Source organism: Gavia stellata, chromosome Z (genome assembly GCF_030936135.1).
Source record: "Gavia stellata isolate bGavSte3 chromosome Z, bGavSte3.hap2, whole genome shotgun sequence".
Lineage (NCBI taxonomy): Eukaryota > Metazoa > Chordata > Aves > Gaviiformes > Gaviidae > Gavia > Gavia stellata.
Window position 1 is genome coordinate 11,570,973 of NC_082637.1, and position 20,370 is coordinate 11,591,342.

At 41.5% G+C, this 20,370-nt stretch overlaps 1 protein-coding gene across 1 annotated transcript in view; it reads left to right on the forward strand.

Annotated features, from left to right (window-relative positions):
* Positions 1-20,370, forward strand: part of UNC13B (unc-13 homolog B) — a 193,605-nt gene that overhangs the window by 39,106 nt on the left and 134,129 nt on the right. The window contains 3 exon segments of the mRNA XM_059834445.1: positions 3,323-3,545; positions 5,986-6,111; positions 18,401-18,727. Of these exon segments, the coding sequence (XP_059690428.1) occupies positions 3,323-3,545; positions 5,986-6,111; positions 18,401-18,727 (676 nt within the window).

Sequence of the window (20,370 nt, forward strand, 5' to 3'; positions counted from 1 at the left end):
CAATAGGTTTTCTTCTTATGCTGCCTATATGCATGAATATTCAATTATTAAACATGAACAGCATGCTTCTGCCCTGCCCTTCAGCCTTACCCCCCACTTAGTACACAGTGTGTCCAGCGACAAAGAAGGTTTTCATCCCTTGAGAGCTCTTTGGTACATGTGAAATTCTCAAACTGGGATAAAACAATTACTGACTTTTTATGTTTATTATGTATCTTGTTATTAATTAAGCAGTCTTCAGAGACTGAGGCTAAGCTACAACTTCCCTTATGGAATACTTGGTGTATCATCTGTTTGAAGAAGATAGTGCTTGAATTTATCATACCATTTGTGTTGTGAGGGATATTTTGCTGAAACATGGGCTGTAATGCCTGACCCTTCCTTTTGAAGGGATGCTGCATCTCCAAAGCTCCTTCTGCAAGTTCTTGTCAGTCTCTTGCTTAAATAAAATTTAAGTGTCAAGTATGTTAATGAATGGGCTCATCACCATGTGCAGGCATTTCACAGTATACTTTCTTGCAAAGGTGATGTGTGCTGTAAGCCTTATATGGGCCAGCTTTTCGTGCTTTTAATCAGGCTGAGCAATGTCTTCATTTGTGAACACTTCTGTTTAAATTGGGATTGCTCATAGGGTAAGTGCAACTCAGGATGAATAAGAGTTTCTGGAGTTGGCCCTTCTTTATGAGTCAGTTGAGGATTTCTGCCTGGTATTAACATCTTTGGATGCTGTAGGTGCATGGCGCATACATCAGAGAATCAATGTGTTCCTGCCTCGTCGATATTTGTGGTAGCTGGAGCCTTGCATCCTTTAAACACGTCATTGGGGAAGCATTTTGTGTCATAACCTCTAAGAGACTTCCTCATGCTAAACACCAGTAAGAATTGGGAGAAATTCTGGTGCCACCTTTTATAAACATAATGCTGTAAATGTTTGATTAACATATAAGCTAATCAGCTATTTTTAGATGTTGCTTAGAGATACTGTGGTTCATATGGGAAATCTTCGTTTGATAGTGCAGAGGTGAGATGCGATGACTGTTAACAAATCCAGATAGTGCTTCTGCCACAGTCCAGTCAGGAAATTCGGAAATCTCTGAGCCCATCAGCTGGGCCGCCACTGTCCTGGAAAAGCTGTGTCCTGCTTCCTGCTGCCTGATAACCATAACTGTGTAAGTCTTTGCACGCCCTGATTTAGTTAGTTTAGTTAGTTTAGCCCAGTATTAGTGAGTTACTGGATTTACTATTGTTTTGACCCAGTTAATTGTGCTACTGATTTGTATTTGTTATTATACTGTTGTGGTGAGAAATTTTTTATCCCTAAAGCTGTTGGTCTGGTGTCTTTTACCAGATCCCGAACCTGTAACTCAGTTGGGCTGCCTTAAGCCCCTCTAAGTGCTTATAATGATTATGCAGCCACAGCTGGAAGAACTTTGCATCATACCAGAGTTATTTAGGCTTTACCTTAAATGAGTTACATCTGGTGGGAAGAAGAAATTAGTTGAGCAATGAAGCGAGGCATTAGAAAGCTCTTTCAAATAATGTATCTGTCCTGATAAAAGTAATTCTTGTGCATTAGACGGTAATGGCTGAAGTGTTCAGCAATGACATTGTTCAGCTGAGTAATAGCTCGTTATCTTTCTGAGGACAGCGTGTGCCACACGATCTACAAGTAGATCAGCCTTTGCTCCACAAACTGTAAGTTTGGTGCTTCTCAGAGGGGTTTGGCACTTTGGCATATCGAATAATTTTTGTGTAGCACATCTTGAGTGTTTCTCCTGAGCACTAAACTGTAATAAAATTGATGGGCATTGTGCTTTTAATAAAGCTGAATAAAGCAGTATATGATTGCTGTTCGTCTCTATTCAATTGACTAGAGACTGACAAGAACCATGCAGCATTTAAACTACTAAAAAGCAGGAGGCTTAACTCCATTTTTGATGCGGACAATCAAATTGAATTGATTGTACTTAAGAGAGTAGAGCCGGCCTTTTTCAAGTTGTTTGTATTTTGCAGACTTTTTTTCTACAGGGGTTGTTTTCTGCTCTTCAATCCACTTTAGGGAAATGATATAACCTTACTCAGTTGGGAAGGAACTGAAAAGATCGTTGAGAACAAACTTCACCTTAGATTAAAAAAAAAGGAAATTGAATTGGTGGTGTGGGAAGTGCCAGTGGAAGAAAAATGTGTTCCCTGATACTGCATTCCATCTCCCTGGAATTTCAGCAATTAAATTCAGGGTTTTTTAAGGATCTGGCATGGAAACAGCACTTTCACTTTATTGTTTAGCCTCATGGTGAATAGCTGTGTAGGGCGCATACCATTGAATAACTTACCAGAGTGGGCTGTAATTTGATTGTCCTATTTAGACTGGCTTTTGGTAATGGAGGGAGTGAATAATGGCTGATCTTTATTTTCCTTTGTTTCAAGCATGTTAATGGGGCACTCCACTGCCGTACGGTGTGTACATTTCACTTTAAGCTTGCAAAGATAACCTTGCATTCTGCACAGCCAAACACAACCGTACATCAATATTGTATTTGTGCTACCTTTACTTACTATAACTTTGCGTTTTCTTTTTCTGAAGGGTTAGCAAGCAGAAGTGTTTCTGCAGGGAGAGGGATTCATTAGAAAGGAGCTTTTTCCTTTGTGAAGGCTATCATTAGTGTTGACTACTAAACTTAAGCTAATGTACCTGTGTGTGTTAAATGCAGCAATTTTTCCCCTATAAGAAGTAGTATAATTGTTTATAAGCAGAGCTGCTCTCCCAGTTTCTCTGATTTTCCTACTGAGTGCTTTTCATTAGTTTCTCCTAACTTAAACTAATACTTTTTTTTTTAAAAGGCACTAAAAAAAAAATCCAGAACCCTAATGTTAAGGGTTCTGAGAAGAGGAGGTAGTATTACAGCTTAAAGGTTGAAAAGCTTCCAGGAAAGAGTTCCTTTCCATAAAGGAATGTTTTATGTTTTGTGGGGTTTTTTTCCAACATCTAAATGCTCATTTTGGCAGCAGTAAAGAACCTGAAATTTTGGGTGTTGGGGTGATTTTTTTTTTCTTTAAATAAAAATCTCTTAATTTGCTTATTAGGAATGACTATAGAGAAATAAACTCTTATAATAGGAAGTGGGAAAGGAGGGTATGGAGGTGATCATAGGAATTCCTTGGTACATACTTGAGAGAACTGGATGTTATAACCAGCTACCAGATGGAGATACATCCATAGCAGAAATAGCCTTTTTTGTCATTCTTTAAGAACTAAATGGGCTTCACTGTCCCAGCAAGGCAACTTGAGAGAGCTGTGCCCTTAACTGCTTTTGTTTTTTAGCCTTTGAAGATGCTGACAGTGCTGTGGATGACCGAGATAGTGACTATCGCAGTGAGACAAGTAACAGCATTCCTCCTCCGTACCACACGACTGCACAGCCCAATGCCTCTGTGCACCAGTTCACTGTACCATCACGCCTGCAGCAGCAAGGGGTCTTGCGGGAATCCTGTGCTGACTCCCTACAAAATTATGATCTGGATTATCGGGAGCATGTGGCCATCAGGTGGGTGCTGTCTTCTGGCTAGCTCTTCTTTACCCATTGATTTTTCCATAGCAGACCCTGAAGGTGCCATACTAGTAGAGGTGGGCAGCTCAAGGGCTCTGAAAGGCTTCTGATAGGAAGGTGTTAGATGTTTCGTTAACATTGGGACTAGCTGTGAACTAGGAAAAACCCATAAGGTTATGTGTTACACCAGATCTGCAATTTAGTGAATTACCTTTTAAAGATCTGCTCAAGTGTGAGGTCATTTATTCTTGGTTCTACTTTCACCTTACCTTTTGAAGGCCAGAGCACTGGGTAATTGATTGTTCTGCTACTATTGTGTGGGTGTGCCTCCCAATCCAGTGAAATACGGTCTAACAGAGTTATCCTATTAAGAGTTTCTTTCTTGGGGCAGATTTATTTTCTGTTTCAGATTAGCTCCTGTTCTATTAGCTCTGCCAAAACAGTATATTCAAGAAGAAAGTCTGTAACTAATTAGTGGGGTTTTTTTTCTGTTACCATGCAGCACTGTTGAATAGTGTGTTTTCTCTTTTGGTTTCCTTTGAGCTGTATGAAAGATAGTTTACTTGCTCTAAATTAGCTTTTTGACCATAAATCAGTAGTTTCACAACTGCTTTTATCTTTTTTGAATATTAAGCATTACAGCATTAACTTACCAGGATCAATGGCTGTGAACTAGAGCTGGTTGTATTGGGAACCATAGAAACTTTACAAAACCTCTGTTCTAAGTAAAGGATGAGTTAAGTGTAAGGGGAAAGCAGAAGAACTTGCACAGTGCTGGTCAGCTTGGTAAGACTGAGTGTGTAGAACAGGCCGTGCTGCTCCTTCTGCCTTTGGTGTGGAAGGAAGAGGCAGTTGCTTAAACTCTGGCACAGTTAGAGGTGCAGGGTTTTATATGTATTATAACTGATTTGTTCTACCTCATCCCCCTTGGTAAGAATGTTCTTATTTCCTGAAGCCTGAACCTGAATTTAGTTGCCCTCACAGGTTTATGGCTGAGGCTAAATTTTACTCTTTTTGCCTTATGGTCTTTAATGGAAAAGCTGAATTTTAATGGTAACGTTTAATGTTGTTATGGTTATTGAGATTTCAAGCAGCAGAGGCAAATGTGCCAACAAAATGCATTTACTGCAGTGTGACGTGTCATTCTTAGTGCTCTTTTCCTAGTCCATTAAATATCTTATATAAGCAAGTTATTCCTTTTCACATGCTATTCTGTACTGCTGGTTTGCAGTGGTAAAATTGCTGAAGATCTTACCGAGAGTCTGGGAAGATGAGCTGAAGCTTTTTTTTCACAGAAGAGCCAAGCTGAACAGTGGTATTGGGCTCCCAGCCTGGGGAAGCCAGTGGTGGCTGGGTGTTCTTGCAGTTATGTGACTTCTTGGGGTGATGTTGACAATACAAGTAATCTTTTATGGCTCACCTTGCTTGGAAGGGACTGTGAACTTTTAACTGTATCTGATGAATAAATGTGTTTATAAGACCTTCCAAAGAAGCACTTCTGGTTTGAATTGTTAAAGAATACCAAGATGGAATATGGATATTTTTTCTGGTTTTCTGAAGGTATTGATATGAAAGGATCTGGACTGGCAAAGTTTACTTAAGAACTAAGAGCTTTATAGTCTGCTCTGGTCGAAAATTACTTTCACTCCAGGAAGGCAAGTCCTTGATGCTGATTGATTTCCTCTGAGCATTCCTGTTTCCCTGTGTATTTTCCACATGCCCAACAGGATTTTTTGCTACATATTTAATCTTAAAACTTAAAGAATGCAAATAAGCTTTCCAAAGAAGCTACATGGGATTCTCTTTCTTACCAGAAAGGTATTTCTAATGAGAGCTGGCTGGGTAGATCTTAAATATTTTCAAAACTCAGTTGTAACTGACTATTGCAAAACCAAACTGAGTTTGACTTTTGCTCCTAGCAGCTCTATGTGCTGTGGACCCGGCAGCCACTTGATGAAATCAGCGTTCCTGGCAGACTGTAGTTGGTGATTGCTGAGGAAATGACAGCTTGTAGGAGGTTGTCCTGGGCAGACCCAGAGGAACCAGACAAGGTTCTGCTAGAACCTGTCTTGAATTGGGCAAAAAGTTGTCTATGCCAAAATGCTTCAATTGAAATGGCTGCACTAACACCTGGGGTTTTTTCTAACAACATTTGGGTTTAGCTGGAAAACTTCTGGTCCTCTTTATCAGCTATTACACATGATTGTGTTCTTTTGATAAAAGGACATGTATTTTATTCCTCCCTCTCCTAAGGATAAGAAGTATTATTCTTATTTGTCCTTGGAGTGTGTTTTGCTGCCAACAGCCAGTTTGACTTCAGAATCGCACACGTTTTCCCCTTGGATTTTTTTTAAGCACTAACTTTTCTTTGCAATGTTAATTTTTTGTAACCGTGTGTCCTCCATGTCTCCTTGCCCTTGCTGTATTTACTTCCAAGGCGATATGATAGCATAGATTCCACTGTGAGTGGCCGAACTGACCTAGAGTCCACATCTGAGTCTAGTCAAATGACAAGCCGCCAGCGCTCTCTGGAGAGCAGGCGCTCTCTAGATCTGTCTGATAGGTGGGTTAACCTCTTTACAGCCTCTGTGCCTGTCTCCTTGCTGTTACTGCTGTGAAGTGGTCTTGTGATACATTTCAGCTAATATTCGCTGTTTGCCTTGGCTCTGTTTCAGGTCTGTGGTAGTTTAATGCTGGGCTGATGTCATCATCTTTTTCTCCTCTCAGGTGTTGGACTTCTTGTCATTGCTTTATTTCTAGTAAAGGGGATACTTTGTAGAATAGCAGAGGAAACACTTATGGGGGGGAGGAGCTCAATTAGAAATAAAAGTAGTTTCATTTATGCCTAAATTAGTCAATTGTTGGTTTAGCATTTACAGCTAATGGCTCTTCAGGCATTCATGTAGCTCCCGTTGCCTTCAGCTGAGATTTGGAAGGGCTTGATCCAGTAACTATGGTGGCCCTGGGAGTCTTTTAAATTTCATTAGCTTTTTTAAGAAAATTATTTCAATTACCACCTTAAAATTGCAAGCAAGTAGTGTAGTAAGTGTTCTAAACTGGGTACAACAGGGATCATTTAAAGTAATGAGTATCTTTCCAATTAGTATAAGTTAGCTAATACTGGTGGAAATGAAGCACTAACCCAGCAGCAGTGAAAATGCAATAACCTATTTCTCTTTCAGGGGTATCCCATCAGTATCCTATATTGGGGTGCCCCACGCAACTGTCAAGGTGAAGAGTCCTGTTTTAGCAGTATCCATACAATGCCCACGTGCCCTTTGCCCTTTCCCTTCTCTTGCCCTGCTCTTATGGGGTCAGGTCATGTGTGCCCTCATGCTCCTTAGGTCTCAACAATGAATGATGTGAGACAAAGCTGCAGTGCATCTTTCAGATGAGCATTTTTTTTTTTTTAACATCCACTTTCTACCTGTTTATTTTTATGTAGGCTGGCAAGAACTCTTCTTGTGAGGTTTAGATAAAGAGGAAGCTTTCTTGCTACTAGCCTTAGGGTTGTTGGACAATTGAGATAATCCTTTTGATCAAGGGCTAGGAATTAATGCCAAAATCCCAGGGGTCATTTACTTGGGTTTCTAGAAAGCTTGAGATTGTTTGATTGCAAAACACTAACTTCTTTAATCCATTCTCCCACAATGGACAAGTATAGATTGCTGGATCTGTTTAGATGCATTATAAATGGGAAATACAGATCCTGAAAAGCATCTGAGGCTTATGATTGGCTAATACTCATTGTCAATGTTTTGTTTTGCCTTCCGATCCAGTAACAGCTCTAAGGATGTTCCTTTTGTGTTGGTAGGAGCCCCCTGAGGGCATTAGCTGCAGTGAGAGCCCTCCCAGCAAAGAGGAATGGTGGAGTAGCTGGAAGTCCTCGCGTTGCTGCTGTGCACAGTTTGCATTTTGTCCGCTGTCCCCACTTCACTGGAGTCCAGTGACTCCTGACTCTGCATGCAGTCTCTGCTCTGTAGCCACCCTTGGGGGAAACAAAGTGCCTATGTGCTTTATGAATACTGCTAAAACAAAGTCTGCAGCCTAGAGTGACTGAAATGCATGCATAGCATAGTGGAATGGTGTGCGTGGGCACTGTATCTCAAAGTAGACCTGTTACTGTAATAAGTGACTTTTTTCAGCAGGCCTAAGAAAGCAACAGCAGAGTACTGGTACAGTGAAGGTTGTTCGTCACTTGATCACAAAAAGCTGTTCTCGTTCAAACAGGCATTTCTAAATTTTGTGCAACTGTAACTGGTGGAACATTATAACCCATGCTGCTTTTTTTGACTATTTGATTGAAATGTAATGGTGGTAGATTGGCAGGTTTTCAGTTGTTATCTCTGTATGTTTCTGATTTTAATTTTCCTTTATTTAATGCATGTTTTTCCATTACTATTTTTTCTGTCCTTTCTAGAGCTTTTTTAAAAACTGTTATTTTCCCCTTCCTATTTTTTTTTTTGCTGCCTCTCTTCCTTTCCCTCCCACCGTCTTTATTTCTCATCTTAGACAAGGATCTCTAGCTAGAAATGAAAGAGTCAGGATCATTCCATTTAACTCTGAAGATGGAGAAGAAGAACAGGAGAGTAACTATGAAGAGCTAGGAAAACTGCTAATAGAAGAATTCTTAGAAAAGAGTAATAAAAGTAGAAGTTGGCAGGAAACAAACATAAAAAAGATGCGAACTCTCTCAAAAAGAGAACATTTAAATCGCTGTGAAAGATCAAGATGCTGCCAAAATGTGTGTGTGGAGTCAGGGTCTGTAGATGTCCCTAGGTATCCTCACGAATATGATACAATAGATAGGAGAAGGAAAAAGAAGCTGCGATACAATTTTGAAGAGAGTGAACAAATAAGCCTGCAAAGTAATGAAGGTCTGCAGTTTCCTGGGGAGAAAACAGTTTATTTCAATGGTGTGGCAACTAGTTCTGAACCTAATGATGACTTCCCAGTATATGATAGAACTGGAAAATGCACCACTAGCTCTGAAAGTAAGGAACGGTTGCCTGCTTATCCCATCCTGCGTCTGTACAAAAATGGCTTGATGGTAAAAAGTGGCAAGTTGCCCAACAAGCAGGGAGTGAGCCATGAGGGCTCACTTCATCTCAGTAACAGTGAAGACATGAAACTCACAGGGACGCCAGATAACACACTTGTGCTTGTGGATATCCTTGAGGAATTTGACAGCAGTGCTTCTGATGAGTTCCAGTACTCACCCGTTTCAGATGATGAAATGGAGGAACTGGCTACGCTTTCACAAACGTGGTGTGATTCTGACATCAGCCATTTGAGAGACTTCACTGTTAACTACCCTGCAAACTTGGGCTCCCAGGTAAAGGCTAGCTGTGATAAAAACCGCAAGACTAAAGGAAGCAAGCATGGTCATCCTATGCAAGACTTAACGCTGTCTCCTGTTGAAGAACCCAGCGAGGAGTACATAGACACGATGGATGAACTTCAGTGTCTGGTAGAATCAGTTTCAGAATACTTGGCAGAAAAGGAGGAAGAAATCAGCAAATTTGGTACATTGCCAGAGACGAGAAAAAATGTTGAGAGCATGTCACTGAAGCAGGATAATGCTGATAATTCAGTAGAAGGCAGGAAGTCTGAACAGAACAAACATCCTGCTGCGGAGGAGAGTACCAAGGGCAAATCTGAATCTCTCCCAGACTTGTCAGGTGTGAAGAATACGGTGAATTCCCTGTTCAGCTCTTTCACTGAAAAGGTGGGGTCGAGCACAAAGCAGCTCACAGCCTCTGTTGAAAAGCTTGTTTCTTCCACTCCAGAGAAGACAGAAACCAGAAACTCATCAGAAAGTGGAATCGTGAATGTATTTTCTAGTAAGTCCAAAAGCGAGAGTTCATCTTCTGGAGTGACAGCAGATACTGACACCAAGTTCTCCATTCACTCTTTGCTACCATCCCAGGTGAGTGCTGATAAAAGAGCCCAGAACATAAACTCCAACAAGCCAGAAAACACTGAGGTGGACAGTAAGGCTTCTGCACCACATCAGCTCCAGCAGTCACAAGGAACTACTGCCAGCAGCCAGCAGAACCAACATTCGGTTATGAATTCTGTTCTAGGCATGTTTAATCCTTTAAAGATCTTCTCTGAGAAGGAAGTGCCAAAACAAGAAGTCATAAAAGAGGAGCACACCAAGGAGGACAGCCATGCTGTGGAAGCTGATGAGGCAAACAGAAGCGAGAGACCATCTGGACAGACGGCAGCCGGGACCAGTGGTGTTATTCCGGAGATACGGCCGAGTGAGACTAGAAGCGAGGCAGAGGTGAATGCAAATAGCACTTCTGTGTCTTCAATCTTTGGCAGGCTCACAAACTCAGTCAGTTCCTTCAGTCTGAAAGCTAATTTTGATGGTCTCTTAGCTCCCAAGCAACATGATGTGCCACAGAAGCAGTCAGATTTGCATCATGTAACAAATCAGCCAGATGCCACTGTGAAAGAGGGTGCACCCACTGCCAGGGAGCAGCCTCCTGCAAATCGCTCAGGGGATCAGCATACTACAGGTCATGGACTGGGAAACAAGCAAAACAGAGGTAATGTGGAATCTAATTCACAGCCTCAAGATCAGGGTCCAGCATCTGAAAGCTTTTTCAGTCCACTCAAAAAGTCATTCAGTCAGTTGTTGCTTCCTTCTGCTGAACAAGGGCAGAAAGAAAGTGCATCAGGGCTTTTCAAAGGCCATAAGTCTGAAGAGGATGTAAGAGAAAATAGTTCATCAAAAGAAGAACACTTGTTTCCTTTCACTGGGAAACTTCCTTTTTTCAGTGGGTTGGGTTTTTCAGAAAAGCAGGAACACAGGAATGAGAAAGGAGGCTTTATTCCTTCATTATTTAAATTTTCTTCTGCAGAAAATCTAGCACCTTCACAGGACCAAAAAAGTTGTCAGAGTTCTAGTGGCATTTCTTCGCTTCAAGACAAAAACAGTAACTCAGAAAATGCCCTTTCATTAAAATCTAGCTCTGTTCCAAATTTATCAGACCATAAAGAAGAACTTGAACAAACAAAAAATATGAAAAAAGAAAACCTATCTAGTGCCCAAGTAAATAGAAAAAAACACCAGGAGAGTGCCTCTGCTACCTTTAAGGTTGCAGGAGAGCAGCAGAGAAGTAAGAGTACTCAGGAAGAACCTAGAAATGTAAAAGGAGGATTGACAAGAGAAGGACTAAATGCACCAGACTTAAAGGACAGCTCAGTTGAATCCGTCTCTTCAGCCAGAGGGCCAGAAATTGCAAGAGCAGATGATATGCATAAGAAGCACACACCAGGTTTTCTTTCTGGGTTTCTTCGCATTTCTTCCAATGAAAACATAGCCAATAGTCAAGACTTGACTGTTAAAAGTGAGAGTGATGTCCAGAAAAGCACTTCTCCTGGATTATTTTCTGGCTTATTTAAATTTGCTTCAAGTGAAAACTTGTCTGACTGTAAGCAAGAGAAGGTGAAAACAAACTCTCTAGGCTTCATGAAGCTTTTTGATAGAGGTGAGGATTCTATCTCGGAGACAAAACCCAGCAACTCAGGAGTGGCTTCTGACACTCAAAACAGCACCATAGAAAAGCAGGAAGCTTCCAGCTTCTTAAAAAATCTCCTGCCTAAACCAAAGGAGAAACTGGATAATGAGAAAATGATGGAATCTTCCAAAACTGCTGACCACCTGTCCAGTGCAAGAGTAAATAAAACAGCTGACCCCCATGTTCCCCACTGTGGGCATCCTGTGTTCCCTGATGCTTTAAATCCTGAAGACAAGGCACAGGACTTATCTGGAAAGCCTGTAAATGGTAGGCATATTCCTTATCAGGATGCAGAGTCTAGAGTTTTTCCAACTCTTTTAAACAGAGGATCAAATGAATTTCTCCATTTGACTAATAAAAGCTATAACCTTACGGAGCAGTACTCAGCTTATCAGGAAACAAGAAGCCATTCTAGCTTTGAATGGGAATATGAAGTCGGGGAACTGGCTGACACTCATGAAATAGCAGTACCAGTTTACTACGTGTTAAACCAGAACTCTGTTCTGCCCCCTCAGTTCTTGGACTGGCCTGAAAATGATACGGTAGTAAATCTCTGTAAAAAGGATGGAAATGCAAATGTGGTGGATTGGCAGACTAATGCCAATTTTGATGGACAGAGTTTAGATTTAAGTGTGATGTCATATGAGTCATTTGACCAGTTAATGTTTCAAGATGTCTGTTCAGAAAAAAATGATGCATGGGCTGCTAATTCTCTCAATGAGAGTTGTAGTAACTTTCCACCGTTTGAAAGAGATGGCAGTTACTCATTAGAAGAGTTGCCTATGGATTTAAGCTACTCCTCTGGCTGTGATGGAACTATGTGGACTCTAATTGACCAAGAGACTTTAAGTATGGATGACAGCTTTATGTACTCATCCTATAGCCAGGAGTATCAGGAGTGGCTAATGATGCTTGAGCAGGGTATATGGTGGCCATCAGAAGACAGTGATTGTGGATACTACATGTACAGTGATGGCCAGTATGTGTACTCCTTGCTCACTGATCCCACTGGACAGTATGTCTACGTGTGTGCTCCTGAAACATATTCCTACCCGGACTGCTGGGATTATAATTTTCAGATGGATTCCATTCCAAGAGCTGTCCTAGAAGACAACACAATTGCTGTTTGTGGTTTTAAAGTCCCTCTTGGCAATGAAGATGAGCTGTTTTGGTTTGCTGAAGAAGAGTCTTTAGATGATTATACAACAAATAAGCCTCTGGATTTGTCAGTAGCTTTGCAGAGGAGTGATCAGCTAATGAACATGAATTTGGAGACATTTTCACAAATGTTTGAAGAGTCTATTTATTATCAGAGAGAGCAGCCGTTAGACTTCTCAGGTTATAAACTTCAAAAACTCAAAGTAGATTTTAGGCCTGAAAAGGAAATCCTGAATTATTCAGAGGAGTCTGCGCTAACCCTTGATCTCAGAACACATTCCAGAGCGGCTTTTGATAAATCACTGAGTAAGGAAGGCCACACCAAGGAAGTGGATAAGGCTGTCCCTGTGACAACTACTGGGAGTGGGTCATCAGGATTCTTTGGTTTCCATCTGTTTCAATCTACTCCTAAAGCTGAAGAAACTGTAGCATCTACTGAAAGAGTAACAGAAGCAAAAAAGACTGAGGAAGAGAAGAAAACACCAGTGAACAAAGTTAGCTCTTTATTTTCTGCTTTGGGTGGACTGATTGGAAAGTCTTCAGGTCCTGATCCTGAGACATCAGAAGATTCTGCCTTGAAGAGAAGAGACACACAGTTAAAATCATCTGAAAATAAAATGGATGTTTTATCGCTTGCACCAAATAGAAAATCAGATGAGGCACGAGCGGGGCAAAAGTTTCCTATTACATCAGAACCGAGAAGAAATACTTCATCAGAACTCAATTTTGAGGCTGCTGGAAGTCAAAAGCCAGAATTAAATCAGAATGAAAACATCAGTGTTAAAAAACCAGGATTAACAAAATCTCCTTCTCAACTGAGCCAAACGGCTCCAGATGGCAGGCCTATACGAGAAGAGAGACCTGTTAAAGCAACACCAGCTTCCAGGCGTCTTGAAAGACATGCAAGTATTAATGAACCCTGTCAGTCACAGCCAAATCAGAGCCACCCAGCCACTGAGCCTGAGGAGACGTTATTTAAAAGTGCTCTGAAATTGTTCAGTCTTGGAGAAGATTCTCCTGCAAGCTCAACGGCAAACAAAACCCAAGCTTCTGGATTTTTTGACTTCTTTAAAACACAAGTAAGCAAAGCACCACAGACATCACCAGATTTGGAAAAAAGTCAAAGAGATAAACCAGAAAAGGTGATACAGCCAGAACAGAAGGAAACCTCCAGCATCTCATCATTATTTGGATCCCTTGGAGATCTCTTCAAAGTGGAGGCTGTGTCTTCTCAACCAACCCCAAGTACTACGACTCTGCCAAAAACCAATAGCAGAACTGTGGCTGAGTCGAGACAACAAACTGAGAAGTCTGGAGGTCTTCAGAGTGCCAGTATGGCAAGTCTGTCCTCCACCCCTAAGGAACGGGTGAGAACAGAAGGCATGGACAAGCAGGTCTCTCCTAGCCCTGGGATGCAAATGGAACAACCAAGCAGAAAAGCTGAGGAGCAGTCTCCGGAGAGTAAGAAAGTGCCTCTTGGAAATGCACCACAGAAGCAAACGGGTGTAGGTCCCCAAGTAAGCCAACTGAATCAGTCAGCTGTGCAGCAAAGCAGCGTAGCCTCGGTTACACCAAAGCAACAAGCAGGAGATCATTTAGGAGGCATAGTTAATCAGGCAAAACCAAAGCCAGATCAGACACGTAAAGAATCAGGTTTCAGTCTGCCATTCAGCTTTTCTGATATCACTGCTTCAAAATCACAGCCAGCACAACCAGCCAGTAGGAGCATATTCTCCTTCTTCACTGGATCAGATGAAGCAAAGCCTTCAGCACCTGCTACTGCTCCTGCTAGTGGGAAGCAGCAAGAAACAGAGGGGCTGTTTCATCTGCCCTCCTTCTTCTCCAGCAGTCCAGCTGCTGCAAAGAGCGTACCGCAAAGAAGTACTAGCTTTAGCTTCTTCAATTTGCCATCCTTTTTGGATGAAAAGCCACAAACTGCTCCAGGACAGGAGAGTAATACAAAACCAGCTAAACCAATGAACTCTAAGCCATATGTGAAGCAAAATATTTCCACTGACTCTGGTGTCAAAATTAGCACTTCTGCCAGGCAACAAGATGCAGACAGTAAAAAAGAAGTTGATGATATTATTGCAGCAGTGACTGGCAAACAAATGTCTAATAACCTCAAGATCCCAGAAAATAAATCAGAAATGCTGGCAGTGGAGAATGTAGGAAGTGTTGCTGAAGTAGCTGAAGAGAGTGACTTAGAGAAACTTCAGCAGACCGATGACATTGCAGTAGGCAATTTGGCTGCTTCTGGTCCTTGCTTTCAGATTCCCAGTGTGCAGGAGGGTTCTCAGGGCCAAGAGACTATTTCCTTAGGGGCAGAAGAAGATGCTTTGGGTAGCACAAGGAAAACGGTCGGTGTTGCATTTGCTGTTGATAAAGAAGAGCCTTATTCTTCAAAAGAACAAGCTTCTGAAAATAAAGATTATAGCATGACCTCAGATGATAAAATGGATTCCCAGAGTCTAAATGACTTAAATATTATGAGTGACATAAAAAATGAAGCAGTCTCTGAAGAAGTATGTGTACAACATGAGTTGCCAGAACATAAATTACCCGAACAAACTGTTAGTGACAGGTTACAAGAGGCACGAGAGCCACACTCTCCTCCTAAAATGCCAGAGGCATCTAATTTGCAAAACAAACCTAAGGAATCTGAGAGTGATAAATCGGTACTGGATTCTTCAGTTGAAATGTTTTCAAGTTTCATGACAAAAATGAAACCGCCTAAAACATTATCTGGTTTCTTTTCCCAACCTCAAGCTACTGTACCTCCTACTGCACAGAAGAAAAGCTCCTCTTTCTTTGGCTTCTCATCCCTCCCAAGTGGCCCAGCACCACCTTTCACAAATGATCTTTTTGGCATCTTCAAAGGTCCAAAAGAATCTCCAAAAGACATGCCTCCAAAATCCACCACTAAACCTCAGAGCAGCAGTGTGAAAGATGTCACTGGGTCTGTTCCAGCAAAAGACTCTTGGGAGACAGAAAATACAGCTGCAGCTAGAGAGTCTAAAAGAGATGTCATGAGCTCTCTGAAGGAGGATATATTACCTGTTTCAGCAGAAGAGAAGTCCACAAAAGAGTCTCCTGTGAAAACAGAAACTGAGGAAAATAGGAACTCAGAAACCTGTAAAGAGGAACCTTTGAGGATCACTCCAGAAACAGCAGTCTCTAGTGAAAATCAAGCCCTAGAGGTTCTGCAGTTGGATAATAATGGACAACCCTCTGAGATGGTGGAGACTAAGCCATGCCAGTCTGATTTCACTAATGCAGTTGATACAGTGCAGGCTGAGGTCACTGACCAGACTGATGTAAATACATGCCAAATAGATGTGGGGTCTTCACATGTAACAGAGGAACAAACTGCTCCTACAGACAAGGCAGCCATTGACATCCTTCAGACTGGCTCTTCTGATGGGCTTGAACTGGGAATGGAAGCCCCAACTAATGAGGTGGACACAAACCTTTCCCAGTTGGATGAGAGTGCTACACTTGAATCAGAGCCTGCTGTTACAGGGCATCAGGCCAATGGTGGTATTGATCAGCAGGACATGACCAGTAGTAATGGTAGAGAACCCACAGCTCCAGCTGATGACCCCAGTGTTCATCTGCTCCAGCTGAATGAAGAGAAGGCAAGTGAGGTAGAACAGCAAACTGCTGAACAGGAGAAACATTTAGCAATTGATGAGGTGCCTGCAGAAGGCATTGCTTCCAAATGTGACTTGAAGAAACAGGGCAAACCTAATAACATTCCTCCAGATGCAAGCAGTAGTAAAACAGTCTTTGAAATACCGACCATACCCAGTTTGCCAAAATTCAGCTTTATGTCATCTGCTGAGAGTGGAAAGCCATTTGGGTCATTGTTCTCTCAACAGCCACCTTCTGTTAATAAAGCAGGGGCAGATCAGGGCCTCATGTCCAGCTTTAAGAAACTTTCTTCAACTCTGTTTGAAGGAGGTAGTGAAGAAAAGGTGAGTAAGCCAGAGAGTGCCCAAGGAGCAGTATTTGGGAAAAAGCTAGATTTCTCCTTTCCCTGGCAAAAAGACAACAGGGAGACCTCTGCCAAAAGGGAACCACATGTACCACCACAGGCTTTCTCAAAACCAGATGACAAGGTGTTAGGAACAGTCAGTTCAGATGAAAACTCAAAATCTGCAGTCTCAGATCAACTGACTGATGCAAATATAGAAGTAAACTTGTCTTCAAAGCAGCCTGACACTGTAGACAATGAACTTTCTGAAGAACCATCTGGTGCAAGCACTGCTGCTGATACATCCAACAAAGAGCTGGGAGAGAAGTTTGATGAAGAGTCAGAGGATCAGCAGAATGTGATTTCAGGTGAACTGCAGAAAGAAGATCAGGCAGAAGAGCATGCACCAGACGAGCCTGACCTGAAAGAAACTGAGCTTGATTCTGCTGCTAATGGAGCAATGCTTCATCCTAGCACACAGGCTGCAGATCTGAATAGCGTGGAACAACTGAATGAGAAAAGGCTAGTTACAAATGAGGCATAATAAATGGTTTCAAGTTTTTGACCATTTATAATGCAATTCTGCAGCAGTAGATATTGGCCTTGGTGTCTGATGTTTGTAGCTCAGTCCCATCCCCTATTTGTTGTCAGTTGTTTATAGTATTACTGATAGCTGTCACAGAGGATGTGGCAAACTGCAGTCACTAGTTATGTAGATTTTAGATTTTATTATTTTAGATTATTTTATAATTTTTATTATTTTAGATTATTTTATAATTTTAGATTATGTAGATTTAGACGATTTTCTCAACTTTTTCCACTCTTTCTGTAAGTTTAATTGGATTTCCCATGTTCTTACACTGTGTCCCACCGAATGAGATGCTTTTAGTGCTAATATAATTAGCCTTTCAGAAGTTGTATTCTTTGTGTGTTAATTCTGCTGCATACAATTCACTTTGCTTTCTTGTTTAGTGATAATTATGTGGTATTTGCTAAGAAAAAGGTAACAGTAGGTAGAATGTATTGGAAGGAATGAGCATTTTGTTTTCAAATTGCAAGGTAAAGGCTTTTAATTTTGGAGATGTATTATAGAACTAATTAGGTTCATTTCACATTATTGAAGATTTTAAAACATTTTCAGAGATATCAGTGAAGGTATTCTAATGCTTGCTCTTCCTAAAATCTGTGCAAAGGTTATTTCATGCAGTTACAAAAATCACTAAAGGAAGGTATCAGTATTTCATGGTCTGTATGCAGTCCTGTGCATGTGTTAAGTCACAATTGCCCTCAAAAATCAAAACAGAGACCCACTAAACTTTTATACCTCTGTGTGATGTAAGTGAACCTTGTGCCTCTGATCATACAGTTTTAACACTGCACTCCCAATACTTCCTATCTGGCTTCAAATTCTCCTAAGTGTGCAAGTGAGAGAAACATTAGTGCTGCTTAATTCTTGGCCGTAGTTTTCCTGACTGCATGAGAAATTTCCATGCACTGTATTTTGTGTGAGGATTCTAGGAATTCAGTCCTGGAAGTGGTGTCTTGAATCACAGAGATCACGCCCCTGTGGTGTAGGCTTTTCATATAAATTAAATTCTTGAAAAAGCTCTATTGGAGTGAGACATGTGGCTTCCCTTTGAACAATTGCTCTACTTCTGTAAAAGGTTTTAAGTTGGTAGTTAGTCTTGACAACCTTAATCTTGACTGTAATGTATTTTATCATAAACATATAATATAGATAAAGTTAACTGTGAGTTAACTGTACTTCTTTACAATAATAAGCTTAAATGGTCATGGTAAAGACCTTAGCTGCAGTGAAACCGCAGAAGATGGAAACACTTCCGCTCTGAATTGCTATATTTCCATTCTTATTCCTGTCTGGTTATTAGAATATCTTCACTGGCAGTTTCTAGCTGATATAAAGTGAAGAAGTAGTCAGTTGGTGTAAGAAAGACCATTGGCATATATGGCCTATATACTGGTAGGCTATGTATGAAGTATTTCTACTGCCTATCAAATTTTTGAGGTTCATAAGTGTAGTTCAGAGAGCATAATAGTTAAGTATGGCTTCATAATATGTCTTCTCAGTAATATTTAGTGTCCCACTCAGTTTGTTAGATGTGTGGATTGCTTTGTGTTTCTCCAAGCCACTTTTTTTTCTGATGGACTTTTTTATTCTCTCATAGTCCTGCTGGCAGTAGTAGATATGGCTCCTCTTGTAATGTCAGCCAGGGAAGCTCTCATCTAAGTGAGCTGGACCATTCCCATGAAAGTGCCCATGGCTCTGAGCAAGATGATGATCACCAGGAAAGGGAGTCGAATCATTCCTATCACAGTTCGGGCAGCTACCAGAAGGATGGTCAGGCATGGCTCAGGGAGCAAGAGGAGCCTCATGGCAAAGGAGAGGAGGAGGAGGTCTGCAAGACAGAGGAGAAACGTGCAGACCATTCTGCAGCTGAGTTAGCTCTGGAACTTGAGAAGCCCAAGGATGTTGATACAGGTGCCCAAACGAGGTAAGTGAAACTATTACTGAGTTCTTTTCAACTAATTCAAAGAGGACTCCTCTCTTTCCTGTTTCCTGGCGCAAATTATGCACATTGTCCTTGCAGCCTTCTCCAACAACTAACTTGATGTTGCTGATCTGTGAAACATCTTTATGTGCAGGACGGGTTATTTATGAGACATTGGCCAAGCTTAAACTATGTTTGCTATGAATGTAAAGAGGAACGCCTGCTAGTGCCTTGAAGCTCGTTTGCTGTATTTTCTGTTTCTGGTTTGATGAATGTAGTTTGGCCCAAAGACGGCTGCTTCCATTGCTCATGTGTGACCAAGCTTACATGTGAGCAACCAAGAACTATATGTAGTCTTGGTTAGAGCTGCACTAGTTCCTTTCTTGTGTAGTAGGCTACCGCAACTACAGTAAGTGTTTATGTAGTTGTAGGTTGTAGAATTACAGTATGAATAGACAAGTTGCACTGTCTCACTGTGGCAGCTTTTCTTCTCCTTGCACTTGTGCTTTTCAAGCTGTCAGCAGTATTGAAAACAATCTTCAAATGTATTTCAGCTAAGTTTGGGGGAGTAATGCGCTGGGTTTTGTACAGGTTTTACACAAATTTCAAGTTTCACTACTTAACATTGGGAGTGACTTTTTTTCCTTGAGGTAATCAAGTCATTGCAGCTCCTAGTGTGGATATGGTTCTACTTTCATAAGTATGAGGGATTGTTTTCATCTGGTTCAGTTAGATCCGTGGAAAGATGTCTGCCTGTCTCTACCCTTTGGAGGTTACAGCTGATGTCACTGGGCTTATACAAGAGAATTAACCACAGCAGTTCATGTGTAGGCAACCCTTACACTGAAGATGCAAAAAAGGAAAACAAGACTAGAAAAAGTGTTAAACTGTTTTTAAACTCTGACTCACTTTCCTCTTCTCCTTACAGAGCAGCAGGAGTCTTGTCCCAGAATGGCTGGCCTATATTTGTTCACAGGGAAGGTTATTCACGTAGTCTATTTCAGGCTAATTTAGGCATCTAACTTGGATACTCCTGCATCAGCTGCTCACTTTCTCTGCACTCTCTGGCAATGCTTTCCTGTCTCCATGGAACTGAGCTCTGAACATTGATCCTTAGAGTGGCACCTGAGCTAGATGTGTAGCATGGGTGCATGTTGCTCTCAGCTATGGGTTTTTTTATACTGTCAGCAGTGTCGTGTGCTTTGCAGACAGGGAAAGATGTTTGTTTTGGTGATTTACACCTCAGCAACACACAAAAGAAGGAATGCAACTAAAGGCCCAATGTATCATGAGGTTGGGGAGTGTAATATGTGCTGTGGGGCACTGAGATGGAGCATTGCTGCTGGATGCACATGCCTTCTTGAAAAGCTGTAGGAAAGGGTGGAGTTAGAAAGGTGCAATGAATGGGGAAAACCACAGGTGAGCCGTATTGCCAGTGTTTCCACTGAAGAGGGGCTGTACATTTTTAGCAGTAGGGGTGAGTAGGAAGAGACAGTGGTTAGAAGGGACCTGCAACAGGCATAGGGAGGGGAAATCTTCCATCTGCCCCTGTGTGTGTGCAGTTATGATACCAACATGTTGAACTGCCTTGATTAGGTATCTTGGACTGCTTTCCTGATGTTCTGACCAACATCATCTTCCTCCTG